General features: G+C 33.9%; 1 protein-coding gene across 1 annotated transcript in view; it reads left to right on the forward strand.

The window, feature by feature from the left end:
* Positions 1 to 9,667: 9,667 nt before the first annotated feature.
* TECRL (trans-2,3-enoyl-CoA reductase like) overlaps positions 9,668 to 20,462 on the forward strand; it is a 140,672-nt gene continuing 129,877 nt past the window's right edge. Inside the window, exon 1 of the mRNA XM_043906645.1 lies at positions 9,668 to 9,999. Coding sequence (XP_043762580.1) covers positions 9,775 to 9,999 — 225 coding nt within the window. The 5' untranslated portion in view covers positions 9,668 to 9,774. The remainder of the gene's footprint in view (positions 10,000 to 20,462) is intronic.

The raw sequence follows: 20,462 nt of genomic DNA on the forward strand, positions 1-20,462 counted from the left end.
TCATTTGTAAGCACAAATATACTCACACACAGAGGATATTGTGTGTTTTCCATTTAAAAATAAGCAGCTATCATTTTGCAATCACAATTATACTTTGATAGTGTATACATATATATGTGTTGTATGATTTTAATTCTGTGATGATAAATAATAGATCCCTATATATGCATTTAGTTCTGGATGTGTGTGTATGCAGCCATAAAAGGTGATGCTGGAAAGTTATTAAGAACTTATAGTGATTTGTGATTAGTTATGCCACTTTTTGACTTTATCACTTCGGTGAAGTTACCTAAACCCTCTGTGCCTCAGTTTCTGCATCTATAATAAAAGCTATCTTATTCAGTTATGTGGATAAGCACTGAGTACATTGCATAAACCATGATAAGCCTCACATGGTCACTGACTATTACTCTGTGAATACCAATTACTTCACACAGATATAACGTCTGCTGTTTCCTAAGTAGATTAAACTATGCAAACCTTGTGGCATAAAATGTTCAAAAATGAAAACATTACAACTCTAGATAATCCAAGAAAAGATAATATTTCAAATAGTGCTAGTCAACATCTTTCTGTCCAGATGAAAATGTACCTCAACCATCTCAGATCATATTACTTAAATTACTTGAAATGTGCATGAGAAACCTAAATAATAGCAATATTATTGATTTTTAAATTATGAAGATGCAGAGTTAATATCCTCACTCTGTTGGTACTGTCTTACTCATCTCTCTGATGTTTTTAAGGTTTTTTTGAAAATCTATGAACCAAAAAAATGCACTGGCCTCAATTTCCCAAGCCCAGTGAAAAAATGAAGCTGTACATAATAAAAAAATGAACACACTAAGTTCTTATTTCTCAAATGAAACTTTAATTTTTTGTTTGATTATGATTTCTTCACAGCTTATCAGAGAAGAGGTAAAACTGCAAAGAAAGTATATGAGTGTGTTGCTAAATATATAGATCCAAAAATATTCAGATTTTTTTTTCAAATTTTTCTTTCAAAGTTGAGAGAGGAACTCTATAGTCCATTCTATTTATGACAAGAAATCCCTGAAAGAGGAGAAACAGGCATGGCCTGAGCTCCCAAAATAAAGTACAGCACTTGCCAGCACACATCAGAGGACAACTGCAATCATGTGGCCAGCTTTAGGAAGGGCAGGCCTGAATGTCTGGAAACTCTCCAGGGTGGAATCAGAGAACACAGAAGAGGGCAGAGCCAACTGCTCTAATGAAAACACAGTGTGCAATCAAGGAAAAATGGAGCATATAGAGTTGAGTTAAATACTGGATTGAATGGTTTATGAGGACTTTGTAATTTCTATAAATGGTCCAAAGAAAACATTTTGGTAAGTATTCAACTCAAAATTCAAAAAAGACAAGACAAATAGAAATTATAGTCTGCTCAAAACTGAATATGAATTAAGTTCTGTCACCCCTTCCTTGCCTTTTCCTATGAATATTTTAATTTTAAAAGTCACTTGAACCTTGTACACACAAAATGAGATTATGTTTTCCTCAATTAAAAAAAAAAGTGGTCATATCTCAGTCCAATTGGTTTGCTTTTCAGGAAATCATTTAATTTCACCATAGTCAGTGAAATACAGTACAGAGACTCCCACTCCTGTCTAATTTATTAATTAATGTATTGAATTTTACAGTTCATTTTTACTAACATTACTATAAAGGTACAGTAACTTTGTGAGGGAAAGACAACTATATAGGTCTTATTTCTATTTTTTTTAATAATGGTTGGCTTTAAATAGGAAAAAAAAATAAATATTACCCAGAAATTACAGTTAGAAGGATCATTAGATATCATACTAAGAATGTGTTCATGAAAGATACAACTAGTAGTAAGAGGTTACTCGGTTCATCCAGTATCATATAGCACAGGCTGTCAGAGTAGACCAAGAGTCTGCATCTCTGAACTTAACTCCAGAGTTCTTTCCCCTACATTTCAGCTATAGTATTTCTAAATAGAACAACTATTATTCATCTATTATCTGAACAGATTTATTTATTCATTATTTCTAATTTACCAACTACCCCAATTTTTTGGTTAAAAATTTAAAACAAATTTGTCACAGTAAGAACACCTGTTTCCTCCTTTTAATCCTTTTCTCTATTACAAGTAATTTATTTCATGTAACCAAAATAAATACTCAATAAATATATGTGATTTTTCAATTATTATGTATTAGTTCAAATGTTAACATACATGGTTTCAACCACTTAGTTTCAGGACTTTAAAAAGCTTGCGTAACAAATATAAAACACTCTTTTAGGAAAACTTATATTCTCTGGAGACTCAGAAAACAGTTTATTTTCATATTGCTAAGTCTTTTCTATCTACCTTTAGCCTGCTGACTCAGAGCCCATTTCATAGCTCATTGGTATCACTAAAATTGAGGAAAGTGGAGAAAAATAAGACTACATAAACTTTATAGGGGAAAAGGATAATAAATATACTTTTGAATATTTTATGGAGCCAATAGCACCTAGCTTAGAAATCTATGCAGATATCAGTGTAGTAATGATAAGTAAATTTCATTTTCCAATGATTGTAACCATCTAGATTTAGAAAAGTAAAGAAGAAGAATAATCTGAATGTTTAATTAGGGTTATCAGTTCAGTTCAGTTTCTCAGTCGTGTCTGATTCTTTGCAACCCCATGAACCACAGCATGCCAGGCCTCCCTGTTCATCACCAATTCCAGGAGTCCACCCAGACCCATGTCCATTGAGTGGGTGATGCCATCCAAACACCTCATCCTCTGCTGTCCCCTTCTCCTCCTGCCCTCATTCTTTCCCAGCACCAGGGGCTTTTCCAATGAGTCTGCTCTTCACATCAGGTGGCCAAAGTATTGGAGTTTCAGCTTCAACATCAGTCCTTCCAATGAACACCCAGGACTGATCTCCTTTCGGATGGACTGGTTGGATCTCCTTGCAGTCCAAGGGACTCTCAAGAGTCTTCTCCAACACCACAGCTCAAAAGCATCAATTTTTCTGCGCTGAGCTTTCTTTATAGTCCAACTCTCACATCCATACATGACCACTGGAAAAACCATAGCCTTGACTAGATGGACCTTTGTTGGGGAAGTAATGTCTCTGCTTTTTAATATGCTGTCTAGGTTGGTCATGACTTTCTTTCCAAGGAGTAAGTGTCTTTGAATTTCGTGGCTGCAATCACCATCTGCAGTGATTTTGGAGACCAGAAAGACAAAGCCAACCACTGTTTCCACTGTTTCCCCATCTATCTGCCATGAAGTTTTAGGGTGATGGGATAACAAAAATTAAAGATCTGATTTTTGGGAGGCATAAATCTGATTTTGGAGAACACTGAGAAAATATGTTAAATGTGTGTATTGAATGCCCTCCAATTTTTTCAGAAATGTCTCTATTTGATTTATATATAGTGTCTTGTATTTCATAAGTCTTGCAAAATCCATAATGTTATTGAAATGGGACAGATAATGGAAAGTATGATATTACATGACTATTTAACAAGGAACTTCTTGAACCCAAACTATTTGCATTAATAAAGTGTTATTTTCTAGACACATATTACTTGCTTATATATGTTCCTAGGTCCAATAATAGTAGGCCTTAATGCTTAATATTCTGCTCCCATATTAACTTCCTAAACTCTAATTCTTTGTACCTAATATACAAGATTTTCTCATGAACATTGACCAAAAATATCCAGGACATGTGGGTTTGTGTTTGTCTTTATTTCTCTTTGACCCACTTAACTCTGGGTTTAGTGTCTTCAAGGATTTACTCAGGTGACATTTAGTACAGATTAAAACCATAGTTCTTATCATGAAGTCCTTTCTGTTATACTTGTGTGGGTCTATTTCTAGGACAAAACTTTCACAGGCACAACTTTATTTTCATGTATTTCCTTTGTGCCATACGAAACTCAATAGGCAGGCTTTATGTTTTGATAAATTAACTATGAAAACTCTTTATGTTTATTATAAAAATGTAGCAATTTAACCCACTGGAAAAATATTGTAATTTGTACTCTTGTCGGAACCCATAGTTTCTGTTTGTTAATAAAATGATTACACTGGGAAAAAAAAAAGTGACTACCTTATTGTGATATCATTGATTAGAATCTCAACTTAAAGAGAAAAAATATTCACATGATGATTTGTTCATTCAACAAACAGTGTTGAGTACTTACTATATGCCAGTAATTATATGCCAGTAATTATACTATGCCTTGAAGGTAGAGTGATGGGCAAAATTAGATCTAATCTTTGCCTCATGAATTTTATGATCTGGTGGCTAAATGTCACAAACATGTATGAAAGTGAAAAAAGTGAAGTCACTCAGTCGTGTCTGACTCTTTGCTACACCATGGATTGTAGCCTACCAGGCTCCTCTGTCCATGGGGTTTTCCAGGCAAGGGTACTGGAGTGGGTTGCCATTTCCTTTTCCCAGGGATCTTCCCAACCCAGGGATCAAACCCAGGCCTCCTGCGCTGTAGGCAAACGCTTTATCATCTGAGCCATCAGGGAAGTTGTACATGTATGGATGATTATCATTTCCATTACCCGATAAAGTATCAGCAAAAATGTAAATACAGTGAAATAAACTATTTTCCAGAAAAATGGCCAAGAACAATTTTTCCTATGATGGGAATAACGTCCTTTCTTTTTGCATTTTTGCCTTTGATTTAGAGTAAAAGTGCATCAATTCTGGAAATTCCTACTATTATAATCTTATGAAAATATTCATTGTTAACATGCAGATGTTCAAATTTAGAAAACCCACTATGATTTATTGAATCCACAATGCAATTGTGGAAACACATGGAGTGTGTGCTTGTGTGCTCAGTCACTCAGTCGTGTCAACTTTTTCTCACCCGGTGGACTGTAGCCTGCCAGGCTCCTCAGTTCATGGGATTCTCCAGGCAAGAATACTGGAGCGGGCTGCCGTTTCCTCCTCAAGGGTTCTTCCTGACCCAGGAATTGAATTCGCGTCTCCTGCAGCTCCTGGCATTGGCAAGTGGATTCTTTACCATTGAGCCACTAGGGAGGCTCCAATACATGGAGTATCTATCATAAAACCTGAACTAAGAAGCAAAAGACTCAGAATATCTCTTGCAGTACTGAAGAAGAAAAACAAAGTTAGATGGCTGAGATTACCAGACATCAAGTCTTCTTATGAAGCTACCATAATAAGGACAATGTGGTTTTGGCAAAAAGAACAGACTGATAGATCAATGGAACAGGACAGTCTAGAAATAGATCCACATAAATATAGTCAAGCAATTATAGGCAGACCATTGGAGAAAGGATAGTCTTTCTACCAAATGGTACTGAAGCAGCTAGATACCCACATGCAAAAAGAACATCTATTTACAGACCTTATACCTTTCACATAAATTAACTCAAAATGGATCATGGACATAGATGTAAAATACAAAATCATACATTTTATAGAAAATAACATCAGAAAAGCACAATCCATGAATGATGAAGAGATAAATTGGAATTCGTTAAATTTTAAAACTTTTGCTTTACAAAAAATACTCTTAAGAGAATTAGAAGACAAACCAAACAGGAAGAAAGTATTTGGAAAACACATATATGATAAAGAACTTATATCCAAGATATAAAAGGAACTCTCTAAACTCTACAGTAGGGGATAAAAAAGCAATTACAAAATGGACAAGAGATCTGGGCAGGCACTTCACCAGAGATATACAGATGGCAAATAAGCAGAAGAAAAGATACTCTACATCATTTGTCATTAGAGAATTGTATATTTAAACATGAAATACTACATCACACTTATTAGGATGGCCAAATTCCAGAACAGTTATAACACCAAACCTGTGGAGGATGTGGAGCAACCAGAACTTTCATTCATTGCTGGTGGGAATGCCAAATGGTACATTTTGAAAAGCAGTTTGACTGTTACAAAATAAACAAAGACCTACTATTCAATTAAGCAATCACATTCTTAGTTCTTTAATGAAAGAAATTTAAAATTATACTCACACATAAACCTAAAACACAAATGTTCAAAGCAACAACAAAGATGTCCTTCAATAGATGAATGAATAAGTAAACTATGGTACAACATATAATGAGATATTATTTAATGATAAAAAAAAAAACAACTCTAATTTTATATGTGTATTGTTAATTTTAAAAAGCCTGTCTGGAAAAACTACATACTGTATGATTTCAACTATGATATTCTGGAAAAGATAAAACTGTGAAGACAGTAAAACAGATTAGTGGTTGCCAGGAATTCAGGAGTACAGAGTGGAATGGATATGTAGAGTACAGGACAGTCTCAGGTCAGTAAAACTTTTTGTATGATGTTGTTATGGTGGATGAACGAATTTATTTGTCAAAACTCACAGAACTATAAAACACAAAGTCTATACCCTAAGATATTGCCTTTAATTCATAAATATTTATCAATATTGGTTTATTAATTGTAACAAAGTGTCACACTAATGCAAGATATTAATTATAAGGTATATAGTATATTGGGAGGGAATGGAATAAATATATTTACTCAATTTTGTATGAACTAAAACTGCCATATAGAATAACTCTACTTATTATTTAAAATGATCTCTTAAGAAGTAGCACTTCAAATGGAAAATAAATTTAAATGATATGCCTTCTGTCAAAAAGAAATGAAAAACATGAGGGTAAAGAACAATGGTACAATAAGGCCTCCCTTCACATTTTACTATAAGTAAATTCAATTGGAATAAAGATTCCTGTTTTACATGCATCATTTTATAATAGTTTTCCACTAAAAACATTTTCAAACTGCTATCTATTTTAAAGTGATATCCCAGGTCTAGTATTAAACCAGTAGTAATTAATGATATTAGTTGCCTTATGATCTATTTAGCAACAATCTTAAAAAAATTTAGCAAATAGAAAATACTTTGTTTTTAAAGTTACTTCAAAATACTAATGAAATAATAAATAGCCTAATACACAAAATTATTTTTTTTTCTTTGAAAACTTTTAATATAGATGACTGGCATAGACAAAAATCTGCAATTTTCTCCCTTTTAAATAATGCCATTTACACCCATTTTTTCTTTCTTCAATTTTTTTTTTTTTTTTGCAAGTGTGGGTATGTTTTAGCTGATACTTTTTATTTTAGAATAACTTTAGAAAATCATTGAGAATAAATTTTTGTGTGTATTTTTTTACCTAGTTCCCCTAATTTCAACATCTTTCATAATCAAATTTATCAAAACTCAGATATTTATATTGGTACTATACAGTTAGTTAAATTTCAGATGCTATTCTCATTTATTTTCTCTTTTAGAAAACAATCAACATACTACATTGCATTTTTCTACTTGTTTCTTTATATAGTCTCTCTTGATCTGTCACTTTATCTTAATTGTTTCCTTGTTTTTCATATTTTTAACAGTTTGAAAGACTATTAGGTATTTTTGTAGGATGTCCCTCAATTTGTGTTTGTTTGCTGTTTTCTCAGGGTTAAACTTAAGTAATGAACTTTTGGAAGAATACCACAGAACTGATGTGCCCTCATCTCATGATATCCGTCAGTATGTAATATCAACATGACTCTTCATGGTGATATTAGACTTGATCTCTAGGTTAAAATATGTCTCCCTGCCAGTTTCTTTACTCACTGTAAAGCTTCTATTTTCTGCTTCCATTCATTGTGTTACTTAAGTGAAACTTACACTCATGCAGAGATTATCTGAATATACAATTTGGAATTTCTTATGTAGGAAAATTTCATTCCTTGTCCCCATTTATTTATTTATTTATTACTTATTCTATCACTTATTTATAGCAGTATGGACTCACAGATATTTACAAAGTTCTTTGAGTCAGAATATATTATCATCAATATTTATGTTTTTGAATTATTTCAGTGTTGGCAATGGGAGCTCTTTCAGTTTGGCACCTGTGTCCTTTGACTATTCCCTTCTTTTTGTTTTTAATAGAAGCTATCTCTGAAGATTATATTATATGGGTTGCAGAGTTATGTTACTTTGGTATAATGACTAATAGTTCACCTCACCATGTAGTTAATTCACATCCTTCTGCCTACACCTTCAAGATACACTTATTGATCAATTATATATTAGTTGATTCTTTAATACATGTGTATGAGGCACCTACTGTGTGCTAGACACTCCTCTGAGAACTGTGGGTAGCTTAGGGCATGGAATCAGAAATATGACAAAATGCTGATGATGCAGAGCATTGTAGACCTCTTCAGGAAACTTTAGCTTTTTAATTATATATGAATAAAACATGAATCCTCAAGGAGTGTGTTGAGCAGTTAATTACATTGCTTGTTTTAATAGAAAGACCGATCATTTCAGCTGCTGCACTAAAGACTATAGATTGATCAATTTTCACACAGGGAGACCAGTTTGGAAAAGCATTACAGGTGAAATGATACTCTGAATTTAGCTGTGGGATGGTGGTAAGACTGTGCTCTGGATTTTTGATGGATTAGATCTGAGGTGTGGGAGAAAGGGAACTGTTAAGGATAATCCTAAATTTAAAGTGCTGAACAACTAGGTGATAAAACTGACTCTGTGTGTGTGTGTGTGTGTGTGTGTGTGTGTGTGTGTGCAAAATCATATATGCACGTACATCCCTGACTTCTAGTGTTTAATAATAAATATTGAGTGGAATTGTGGTCTAGAGTATGAAAACGATTACTGAACAATGTGTACATGAATCTCTGGCACACAATGAGTAGTCCAAAATGTTTTAATTGCATTATTTTATTTACAAAATTAAAGATTAGTTCCCTAATATAGATATATAGATTTCCCCTCTACTATTGTAACTGTTTTCTTTTTCATGTTTTTATTGAAAATAATATCCTAGAATATTTTCCTGTAACATTCCTTTGAATCAGTAACACTATAATTTGGATTTTTGTTATTCCTTCACCCGCTTTACAGGTCTCAGAGTACTTGGAGTCTTTCGCAAACCCCTCTTTCCAGGTTGTTTTTTTATTTTTCATTGTTCATTCTGAGCTTATTTGAATTTGTCATAATTTGTGATACTTGTGATGTTTAGTACTGATTTTGCATATCCATTTAATGATTTCCCTGTCATATAATGTGTGTAAAAGTGTTAAAATAAGGTTTTGTTCTTTTTCCTTAAAGTATAAAGTTCGTCTCTATGTATCCCAGTCATATAGATGACTTGTTGTTTTTCTGTTCTCCATATGGAATGAAGAATTTATCCATTTTCTATCAGATGTATATGTGAGTATTCAAAATATGGCACAGTATTCAAAATATTCTAGGAAGTATTTACCAAAAAAAATGTGTTTATGTAATAATGTACTAAGTATTAGTATAAGACATAAGATAAGATAGCAGTATGATAATTTTAGTACATCTACATATGAATGCAGGATTAATTCATGTGTTTGCAGATTAGTGGATCCAGAATCCAGAGATAATAAAAACTCTTCTCTATTCCTTTCTTGCTTTGGAATTTCAGATACTACTGGCCATATTAAGAACCTGAGATAAAAGGAGAAAGCAAGAAATAATTTGAATGCTGGTAATCTACACTGCAGCAATTCACAATAGTGTGTTATATATAGAAAGAGATCAGTCATTGTTTTCAAGGCTGCTAAATAAAACTGAACTCTTGGAATGGCATGCCACTTGACCTTTCCAGGTTTCACCAGCAGTATTTAACTTGTTTGAAGGGAGCACACTTGCATGTGTCTCCTGTTGACAAGAGTTTCTCCTGGTAGTTCGCAGAATGTTCAAAAGGTACAAGTCTCTTGCTTCAGAACGCAGGATTTCTCCAGGAGCTACACGGTCCATACTGAAGGATGACATGAGAAATTTTCATTTTTTGTCGCAATTTATAATCTCAGCAGGCCCTCTAAGATCAGCGTCAGCAGTTAAACATTCAAAAACTACTCACTTTGAGATTGAAATACTTGATGCTCAAACCAAAAAGCAGATATGTATTGTGGACAAGGTGAGTTTTCTTTATTTATTTAAATTTCTCTTTTCTGCCTCAAAGATCATTGATCACTTTGTTGATGCTGAAAAAGACTATACCAAAATATATTTTGGGGTTTTCATACCAATTTTATGATGAGTTGGGTGGATACTTTAGCATATACTTTAAAGTATGCTTTGCATACTTTTTTTCTGTAAAAGATATCCACTGCATCCTTCATATTCAGTTTAAAGGGTAGCTAAAAATTATAAGGTTCTGTTTTTTTCCCCTAACACTGGGGGCATTGTCAAGAGGTAAAATTTCAGTGCTCACCTTCTCAGCCTACATGACATTTGCTTAGGTCTTTCTCTTCATTCACTTCCTTGCATATTCAAACTTCCATAGTTTTAATAGTGTTTGTAGAAAACAGCAGGCAAAAGGCACTAAAGTTATTAAAATAATATTTAACATATGGGATAAAATCCAGCCATTTGAAAATTATTTAGAATTTATTTAATTGCCTACAGTGTTACAGTGTTTAGGAACTTAAATTACTGTTTAAAACTACAGAGTCTGAGTTCCTAAGAAGGATGTCTTGCTTAATATATCATTCTTCTACACTCATATTACTGATGTTTCACTAAGGAAAGATGAGATATATACTTCCTAGGTTAGAAAAATAACACACAAATATATATGTGCATTGTAGATAGATGTGTATGTGCAATCTTCCAATCATCTTCAGTTTTTCTAAAGTTTGAAAAAAAAAAGAGTACTTCAATTTATTATGGGAAAGACTAACATTTTAATAAAACATTTATTTTGCTCTAAAGACATGTTGAACAAGTTTTTTGCTATTGTTCTAAAATAAAATTCAATCACTGATTCCATTTATCTATGCCTTTTTTTTTAATGCTTAAGCATTTATCTATGCTTTTTTTAGCTATGTTTCTAGATAAGAGGAAAAGAGGAGAAACTATTTACTTGCTTTTAACTACCAAGAAGATAATATGTACCTTCTTATTTAGTAGTTAAACATTGTGACCAGTCTATTAGTTGGAAAATACTTCTATTTACAGGTGGAAATGAAAGAGAGAACTTTTACAAGTTCATGCAGGTCATTGTGGAATGTATGAAATTCAAAACCTTTACTTCAGAACTCTAAATCATATTCTTTCTCTATAGTACCACTAGAGTCATGTATAAATTATAAATATGCATTATGTATAATATATTTTTAACTTACAATCTTCAGGCATGTTACAATTTAAGTATCTCATTAAAATGTTTGATTTTTTTATATCATACAGTATAGGATAAATTTTGAAAATAAAATTACTATCCAGAAGTTGTTGATGGTTGTAGGTTCTCACTACTGAAAATTGAAAACTTACAAGGAAAATGTAGTGAAATTAAGGTGGAATAAAACAATAAATGGAATAGATATTATGTTGGCCAAGGATTTCTAAAGAACATAATTCTAAAATGAGATGTTATTGTATCTTTTCTGATATATGTAGAAATTTTGACATGAAATTCATTATCAAGTAATGAGAAAATGAAATATTTCCCTACTACATTTAAATTTCCTGTTATTTAGATTTTTAAGAAACAAAGCTTGCATTTTCAGGTATTAGTTAAACCGCACAAAATTTAAGCATGCAGAAAACCAGTATTCTTTTCAGATAAAGATTTGTTTTCAGAATCTCACATTTGAACTCTAAGAGACCCAGTAATTGCATCTCCAATGGCAAATCTTTAGAGGAACTCAGTAGGCTAGCTACAGGATTAATCTGGGATTCCTCACAGCCTTTATCGCACAATCAACACCATCTGATGTGTAACTTGCTGCATCCAAATCTTTGACTTGTCAGTACAATGGGTGTTGTTTTGTCTTGTTTTAGTTTTGCAGTTTGGTAAATTGTCTCATGATGATGGCAAGACATATAAAGAAAAAAAAATCTGGATTAGTGTGCTAATTTGTTTTATGATTGTAAACATGAGAAAATAGTGTTTGCCGTCTAACACAATTTTTTCTTAAACAAATTAACAGCTATGTTAATAGTAGGTCACGTTAATTGCCTCTCTTGGCTCTACCTAGTATGTAAAAATCGTGTTACTTAAAGTTGGTCTCTGTCTTTCAGTAAGTGTAATAAAAGTTATAAAGTAGTAAAAGTTAAAGGTCATATATTTTGGAACTAAATATATTGGGACCAAATACCTACTACATCAGTCATATCTATCAAACACTCAGGAAAATCACTGAAGTGCTGATCACCAGGACTCTTATTTAGAAGATAGATTAATAAAATTTATTTTATAAGCCTATGGTGAAGAGTAAGAATAAGATATGTAACACATTTAGCATAGTGTCTTGAACATAATAGGGAAAAGCAATGTTTTTTAGCTTAATAATCATTTGGAGAAATTTAATATGCCTACAAATCCAAGAAAAAATAAGCGATGAAACACTTGAAAGTTACCTATTGACATGATTTGTTATAATATGTTATATATGAATTTTCAAATATGCATAGGATGTATGTATTTTAGTAATATGTGCTGAACTCTAGTAGAAATTTTGTTTGCATCTAGAAATTACAACTTTAACTGGGGAATGGGCAAAATATTTGCTCAAGGTGTTCATAAGACAAAAATATTAAAAGAATTCTTTGGATTAAAGAAAACATATTGAATCACGTTCTTTTATTCACACACACAAACACAAACACCCCAGGAAACACAAATCCTTCTATTATCTACTCCAGTTTCTATCTCATTTTTCTAATTACTTTCATCATGGTCATGATGTCTGTACACATTTTCCTTTTTTCATTCTATTTTAAACCCACTGCGTTCAGGCATTTGCCTCCATCACTTCTCAGAACATGAACTTGCTGAGGTTCGCCAGTGAGGCAGTGATAAATACCTCACTAAATCCAAAGGTCAATTCTCAGGCTTTACTTACTCAGTACACGGATACCATTTGCCACTGTTAAGTACATTGTCCTCCATAAAATATATTTGATACTTGAGTTCCAGGAAAACACATGCAATTTTAAAAAACCAATGTCGCTGACTTCTTCCTTTTCTCTTGCTGCTTCTTTATTAACTGACATTAGATGTGGACTGTCACCAACTCAGTCATCAGGACTTTTCTCCATGTTTAATCATTTACCTACAGAGTGCTATAGCTTTAAATATCATCTGCCTATTGATGACTCATAAACATGTAATCATAGCTTATCTTTTCCCCTGAAATGCAAATCCATTTATCTTTGTGTCTATCTACATATCTATGTATGTATGTATCTATGTAGCTATGTATTCATCCATCTCTCTATCCAGCGTTTTGGATCTTTACTAGGAATCTCAAACTGAAGAATCTAAAACTGAGCATTTGGTCTTCCCTGAAAATTTTTCCACAGAGTTTTCCAAATCAACAAATAGCAACTACACCCTTCAAATAGTTCAAGCCAAACATTTAGAGGCATCATGACTGGCCTCTTCATCTCACAGCCCACATATAATCCATCTTCATCATGATACTTTAAAATATATCCAGGCTAACAAATTTTCACTGCCTCTCCCACCAGCACTCCTAAATCTTTCCTTTGCTCTGTCCTTAGCACATTCCATATATTCTCTACATAGAAACCAGAACGAGACTGTTAACCGACGTCAGAGAACATCATTCTCCACTCATAACTAGTCAATGTGTTCCTTTGGGTCTTTACTTCCTGTCACTTTTTCCTTGGGGCCTTTCCTGACTACCTACTTAAAACTGCAAAATCTGCCATTGTTCTCTATTATCCTTCCCTGTTCTACTTCTTTAGTAAAACCTAGTGCTATTTAACATATTGTTTATTTTCTTTTTTTCATTTTGTTTATTATCTGGCCTAACCCTATTATACTAGCTTCACAAAGTCAAGGATTTATTTTTTGTTTGTTTGTTTTGTTTTGTTTCACTCCTGTGTCTATAACATTTAAAACAGTGCTTGGTCCAAAGAAAGAACTTTATTTAATTATTTATTGAATAACTCAATGCCTGTTCAAGAGATACGTGGATTTGACAATGCACTCATGTTTAGCAGTGGTAGTTTTGGGATGGAGGAGTATGTTTGAAAATACTGTTTTTTACTATTTTCTCAATCTAATTTGGGCTTCCCTTGTAGCTCAGTTGGTAAAGAATCTGCCTGCAATGCAAGAGATGCAGGTTCAATCCCCGGTTTGGGAAGATCCCCTGGAGAAGGAAATGGCAACCCACTCCAGTACCCTTGCCTGGAAAATCTCATGGACCCAGGAGCCTGGTGAGCTGCAGTCCATAGGGTCATAAAGAGTTGGGCACGACTGAGTGACTAACACTTACTTAAATCTAATTACAAATTAAATGAATGTAAATATATTTATAGAAAATCATTTAATTAAATCATTTCACTGAATGCCCAAATTACTCTTGGCTTGCTCCCAAAAAGATGTATAGAATTTAACTTTGTATTGTGTATAATTTACTAACAAATAGTCATGTTCTGATTACAGAAGCTAACAAGCCTTTCATAAAAAGGCAATGCATATGGGAATATTTAATTGGTATAGTTATTTCCCATGAATATTTAAACTGAAGATAATTTGACTATCTTGTTGTCCTTTAGTGGCTAAGTCCTTTCCGACTCTTTTTGCAACCCCATGTGCTATAGCCCATCAGGCTCCTCTGTCCATAAGATTTTCCATACAAAATTACTGGATTGGGTTGCCATTTTCTTCTCCAGGGTATCTTCCTGACTCAGGGATGGAACCTGCATCTTCTGCACTGGCAGGCAGATTCTTTACCATTGAGCCACCGGAAAAGCCCAATATGACTATTCGTGTGTGTGCGTGTGCACTAAGTCGCTTCAGTGGTCTGACTCTTTGTGACCCTGTGGACTATAGCTCTACCGGCTCCTTTATCCAAGGGATTTTCCAGAATATTAGAGTGGGTTGCCATGCCCTCCTCCAGGGCATCTTTCCTACCCAAGAATTGAACCTGTGTATTTTACATCTCCTTCACTGGGAGGCAGGCTGTTTAACATAATGGTAAACTACTTGGGAAGCCAAGTATGACTATAAAGAATGATAAAAGTAAAAAGATTTTTAAAATATTGTTAAGTGTCATTCTAAGTATTTTTGGAACATTAAAAATACACATGAAAAGTACATTTTTAAAATTAACAATGAGTAATTTCTAGTTGCTAACTATTCCCATCTCACTTCTATTTTTTGTTTTTTTTAAATGTCAGAAGCTTATCTGGTGACAAGTGAATGATTCAAGAGCATGGAAAGAACTCTAAAAAGCTAGGCTCGTTAACATTTCCAATATCATCACATTCTTTTTTCTTTAATCTTTTCTCCAAGGAACTTGACTTCAAGAGACGTCTATCTCCTATTTTGTATATCTGTGTAAAATTGTCAAAAACTTTTTAAAGACTTCTTATGAATAAAATACTCAGTAATTCACCAATCCTTTGAAAGACAAAAATACCAGTGTTCACTAGAAAACTGTGGAGAAAATAATAGGCTAGTAAGATTTCATAAAAATTGTACTTTTAATACTTAAGTTAGAAAATTTGAGAATTCTTAATGTCTGACTTTGCCACTTTTAACATTTTATCTTGGATATGTAATTTAGCATATTTGTGCCTTAATTTGCTAATCTGTAAAATGAGAATGACACTTGCCTTAAAATGGTCTAATGGCAGTTTTCAGAATTTCATGCATATGCAAGTACAAATATCTTCCTGTTCTTCCATTCCTCCTCTTCTTTCTCCTTCTCTTGTTTTCTATTCCTCTTTTCTCCTCTATTTTTTCACTCCCTTCTTCACATCCCTGCTCTTTTTTTTCTCCTCTCCACTTCCATCCCCTCCATTCTATTTCTTATGATGTGGCATCATATAATTGAAAGTTTATGACTTTTGAACTCAAATATACCATATTTCAGTATAAATTTGTCCTTTTTTTTTCTTTTTCCTTGCATATAGTCCAATATATCTTTCCCTTATTATCTTTTTCTAGAAAAATATCTAGATATTATTAACCTTCTTCCCCTGTATAGATAAAGAAAAATTGGCACAGAGAGTTGAAAAGAAGAACTTAGTGCATTTTAGAACCAACCTTTGAATCTGGCCAATATACATTCTGTGGCTTGCTCTTAACTATCATACATTATTATGTGGAAAATTATTGACCTTTATTAGCTAAAATTCTCATTTTCTATTTAATTTCATGATTGAGGCATCTGACTTCCAGTAAATGTGTTTCAGGCCATTGGATCTATTTTACAAGGATGTCTACTTGCCTTTCCACTTAACATAAAGAAAGACTCTTAAGCATATTAAAACATATTTATGGTCTTCCCTGGTGGCTCAGACGGTAAAGATATATATACATAAAATAATATTCAAAGTTAATATTCAAACCTAGAAATTAAAAATATTTAAAATTTTCTCTAATAATAAAGACAAAGTATGTTTTAAATGTTCTTACTTTTAAAAATTAAGAAATTGACTTAGTGCAATATCTTTTTTTTTTTTTTTTGCACTAAGTTAAAAAAAAAGTATAATGAGTAAAAAAAAAAAAAATTAAGAAATTGAGATGAATGGTTCCTCCCAAAAGAGGTAGTTAGCATAATCATTTTGTATGAACCCACAGGATTCCCAGTGCCCACTCTTCTTAATTGAGAATTCCATAATGCAGCATGCAGTTCTGATTTCAAAATAATCATTGTTTAATATTTTCTCCCCTGACTTATATTTCTCTCAGAAAAGGTAGACCTATCATGTATATTTGTTCATGATATGTAGTCCAAATATATAATGTGATTAAAGAGATAATTTAGTGCAATGATTTATGCCCTGAAGTCAGATATGTTTGTATCTGCATTTGAGCTTTGCAAATCATTGTCTTATCACCTTAACACATTACTTAACTATTCTGATTCTTGGTTTTCCAAGTAGGGTAAATATCAAACCAAAGTAGGGTAAACATCTATCTTCCAGGATTATCTGTGGATTTTATATTTCTATGCAAAATGTTGTACCATGTTTGTCACACAGTTATTTGTCTGCAAATGAACATTATTTTAGATAGTGGCAATACATTTTAAAATATTATTCCACTGAAGTGGGAAAATGACTTGATACTTTTTTATTATGACTGTAAAATTTTAGGCATTTCAATGATAGTTATTATTATTCCTTTCTGAAATGATTAGTAAGGGCTCCCCTGATAGCTCAGTTGATAAAGAATCTGCCTGCAATGCAGGAGACCCCAGTTGGATTTCTGGGTCAGGAAGATATCCTAGAGAAGGGATAGGCTACCCAATCCAGTATTCTTGGGCTTCCATTGTGGCTCAGCTGGTAAGGAATTCGCCTACAATGTGGGAGACCTGGGTTCGATCCTGGGTTGGGAAGATCCCCTGGGAAAGGGAAAGGCTACCCACTCCAGTATTTTGGCCTGGAGAATTCCATGGACCGTATGGTCCATGGGATTGCAAAGAGTCAGACACGACTGATTAAGAAGCACTAGAATTAGAAAGCATAGTCACAGGGACCCATCAATGCAGAATCAATTTCTAAAGTCTGCATCCCACTCTCATACTCCAAATAATATGCATACTTACTTATACTATGTTATACCATGAGAGATGCCAATAGATGTACAAGCATTTCCTGTCACTTTAATAGTAGAGAAAAAAATTAATGTACTCTAGAAAACTATTCATGAATGACATTTAGAAAACAAATATACACTGTTGTAAATACTTAACTAATTTATGTCTACACATTTCAATTTTCCAATTGTATCACCATCAAAGAGAATTTTTCTGTTTACAGTAAGGCTAAGATGTCATTTTTATCTCCTAATACCTGAGGTCATTATACTCCATTTAGGAAGAAAACATAGATGATTAGGTTTCAGAGGGTGCCTCTAGAAATAAAATGGTTGACATTTACCTGATTCAGTCATTCTCTTACTCTGTATTTTGACATTTTATAGTATCACAATCAAGTATCCATAAATTCAAAAGATATTTATTGATATATTGTCCAGTGTTCTATTACCTTTTCAAGATAATACATTAACACAAACAGATACAATTCCTAATTTCATTGATTTAATTCTCTCCTGTGGAAGACAACCACTGTAAAAGTAATTTTACATGCAAAAATATATACAATGTGAGAGGAAAAACAAGGTAATTCGGGGTGGTAAACATAGGAAGATTACTTCGTCTGTTGGACAGGAAAGTCTTCCTGGAGAAATGGTGTTTATGTTTGGCTCAGATAGTGAATAAGATGAGGCGAAGTAAGAGGATAAGACAGACAGTGTGTAGAGACAACAATACATGTTGTTTGGTTGTCAAGAATGAGGGATAGGAAGGTGTAGATATGATGTTAAAATGATGTTTGAGCAACTGAAGATCCTGAAGATGCAAATCCTTTACAATAATACATTGGAAGAGCCAAATAGATTCAAGGAATTAGATCTGATGGAGTGCCTGAAGAACTATAGATGGATGCTTATGACATTATAGAGGAGGCAGTGATCAAGACCATCCCCAAGAAGAAGAAATGCAAAAAGGCAAAATGGTTGTCTGAGGAGGCCTTACAAATAGCTGGGAAAATAAGAGATGCTAAAGGCAAGGAGAAAAAGAAATACATAACCATTTGAATGCAGAGTTCCAAAGAATAGCAAGGAGAGATAAGAAAGCCTTCTTCAGTAATCAATGCAAAGAAATAGAGGAAAACAACAGAATGGGAAAGACTAGAGATCTCTTCACGAAAATTAGAGATACAGAGGGAACATTTCATGCAAAGAGGGACACACTAAAAGACAGAAACAGTATGGACCTAGCAGAAGCAGAAGATATTAAGAAGAGGTGGCAAGAATACACAGAAAACTATACAAAAAAGATCTTCATGACCTAGATAATCACAATGGTGTGATCACTCACCTAGAGCCAGACATTCTGGAATGCGAAGTCACATGGGCATTAGGAAGCATCACTAGGAAGAAAGCAACCGGAGCTGATGGAATTCCGGTTGAGCTATTTCAAATCCTAAAAGATGATGCTGTGAAAGTGCTGCACTCAATATGCCAGCAAATTTGGAAAACTCAGCAGTGGCCACAGGACTGGAAAAGGCCAGTTTTTATTCCAATACCAAAGAAGGGCAATGCCAAAGAATATTCAAACTACCACACAATAGCACTCATCTCACACACTAACAAAGTAATGCTTAAAATTCTCCAAGCCAGGCTTCAACAGTACTTGAATCAAGACCTTACACAAGTTCAAGCTGAATTTAGAAGAAGCAGAGGAACCAGAGATCAAATTGCCAACATCTGCTAGAATCACCGAGAAAGCAAGAAAGTTCCAGAAAAGCATCTACTTTGCTTTATCAATTACACCAAAGCCTTTGACTGTGTACATCGAAACAAACTGTGGAAAATTTTTCAAGAGATAGGAATACCAGACCACTTTACCTGCCTCCTGAGAAATTTCTATGCAGGTCAAGAAGCAACAGTTAGACTCAGACATGGAACCACAGACTGGCTCCAAATAGGGAAAAGAGTACGTCAAGGCTGTATAGTGTCACCCTGCCTATTTAACTTATATGCAGAGTACATCATGAAAAATGCTGGACTGGAAGAAGCACAGCTGAAATAAAGATTGTGGGAAGCTCAGATATTCACATGAAACCACCCTTTTGGCAGAAAGTGAGGAGGAACTAGAGAGTCTTTTGATGAAATGAAAGGGGAGAGTGAAAAAACTGGCTTAAAATTCAACTTTCAAAAAACAAAGATCATGGCATCAAGCCCCATCACTTCATAGCAAATAAACAGAGAAACAATGGAGACAGTGACAGACTTTATTTTCTTGGGCTCCAAAATCACTGCAGATAGTGACTCCATGAAATTAAAAGACACTTGCTGCTTGGAAGAAAAGCTCTGACCAACTTACACAGCTTATGAAAAAGCAGAGACATTAGTTTGCCAGCAAAGGTCCTTCTAGACCAAGTTAAAATTTTTCCAGTAATCATGTATGGATGTGAAACTTGGACTATAAAAAAGCCAAACACTGAAGAATTGATGCTTTTGAACTGTGGTGTTGGAGAAGACTCTTGAGAGTCCCTTGGACTGCAAGGAGATCCAACCATTCAAATCTAAAGGAAATCAGTCCTGGGTTTTCACTGGAATGACTCATCAATTTGTACTTCCTGGAGGTCTTCAGTTTGCATTATAATGACTCATCAACTGAAGCTCCAATACTTTGGCCACCTGATGTGAAGAACTGACTTTTTGGAAAAGACTCTGATGCTGGGAAAGATTGAAGGCAGGAGCAGAAGGGGATGACAGAGGATGAGATGATTGGATGGCATCACCGGCTGGATGGACATGAGTTTGGGCATGCTCTTGAGTTGGTGATGGACAGGGAAGCCTGCTGGGCTGCAGTCTACGGGGTC

Source organism: Cervus elaphus, chromosome 6 (genome assembly GCF_910594005.1).
Source record: "Cervus elaphus chromosome 6, mCerEla1.1, whole genome shotgun sequence".
NCBI classification, from domain to species: domain Eukaryota; kingdom Metazoa; phylum Chordata; class Mammalia; order Artiodactyla; family Cervidae; genus Cervus; species Cervus elaphus.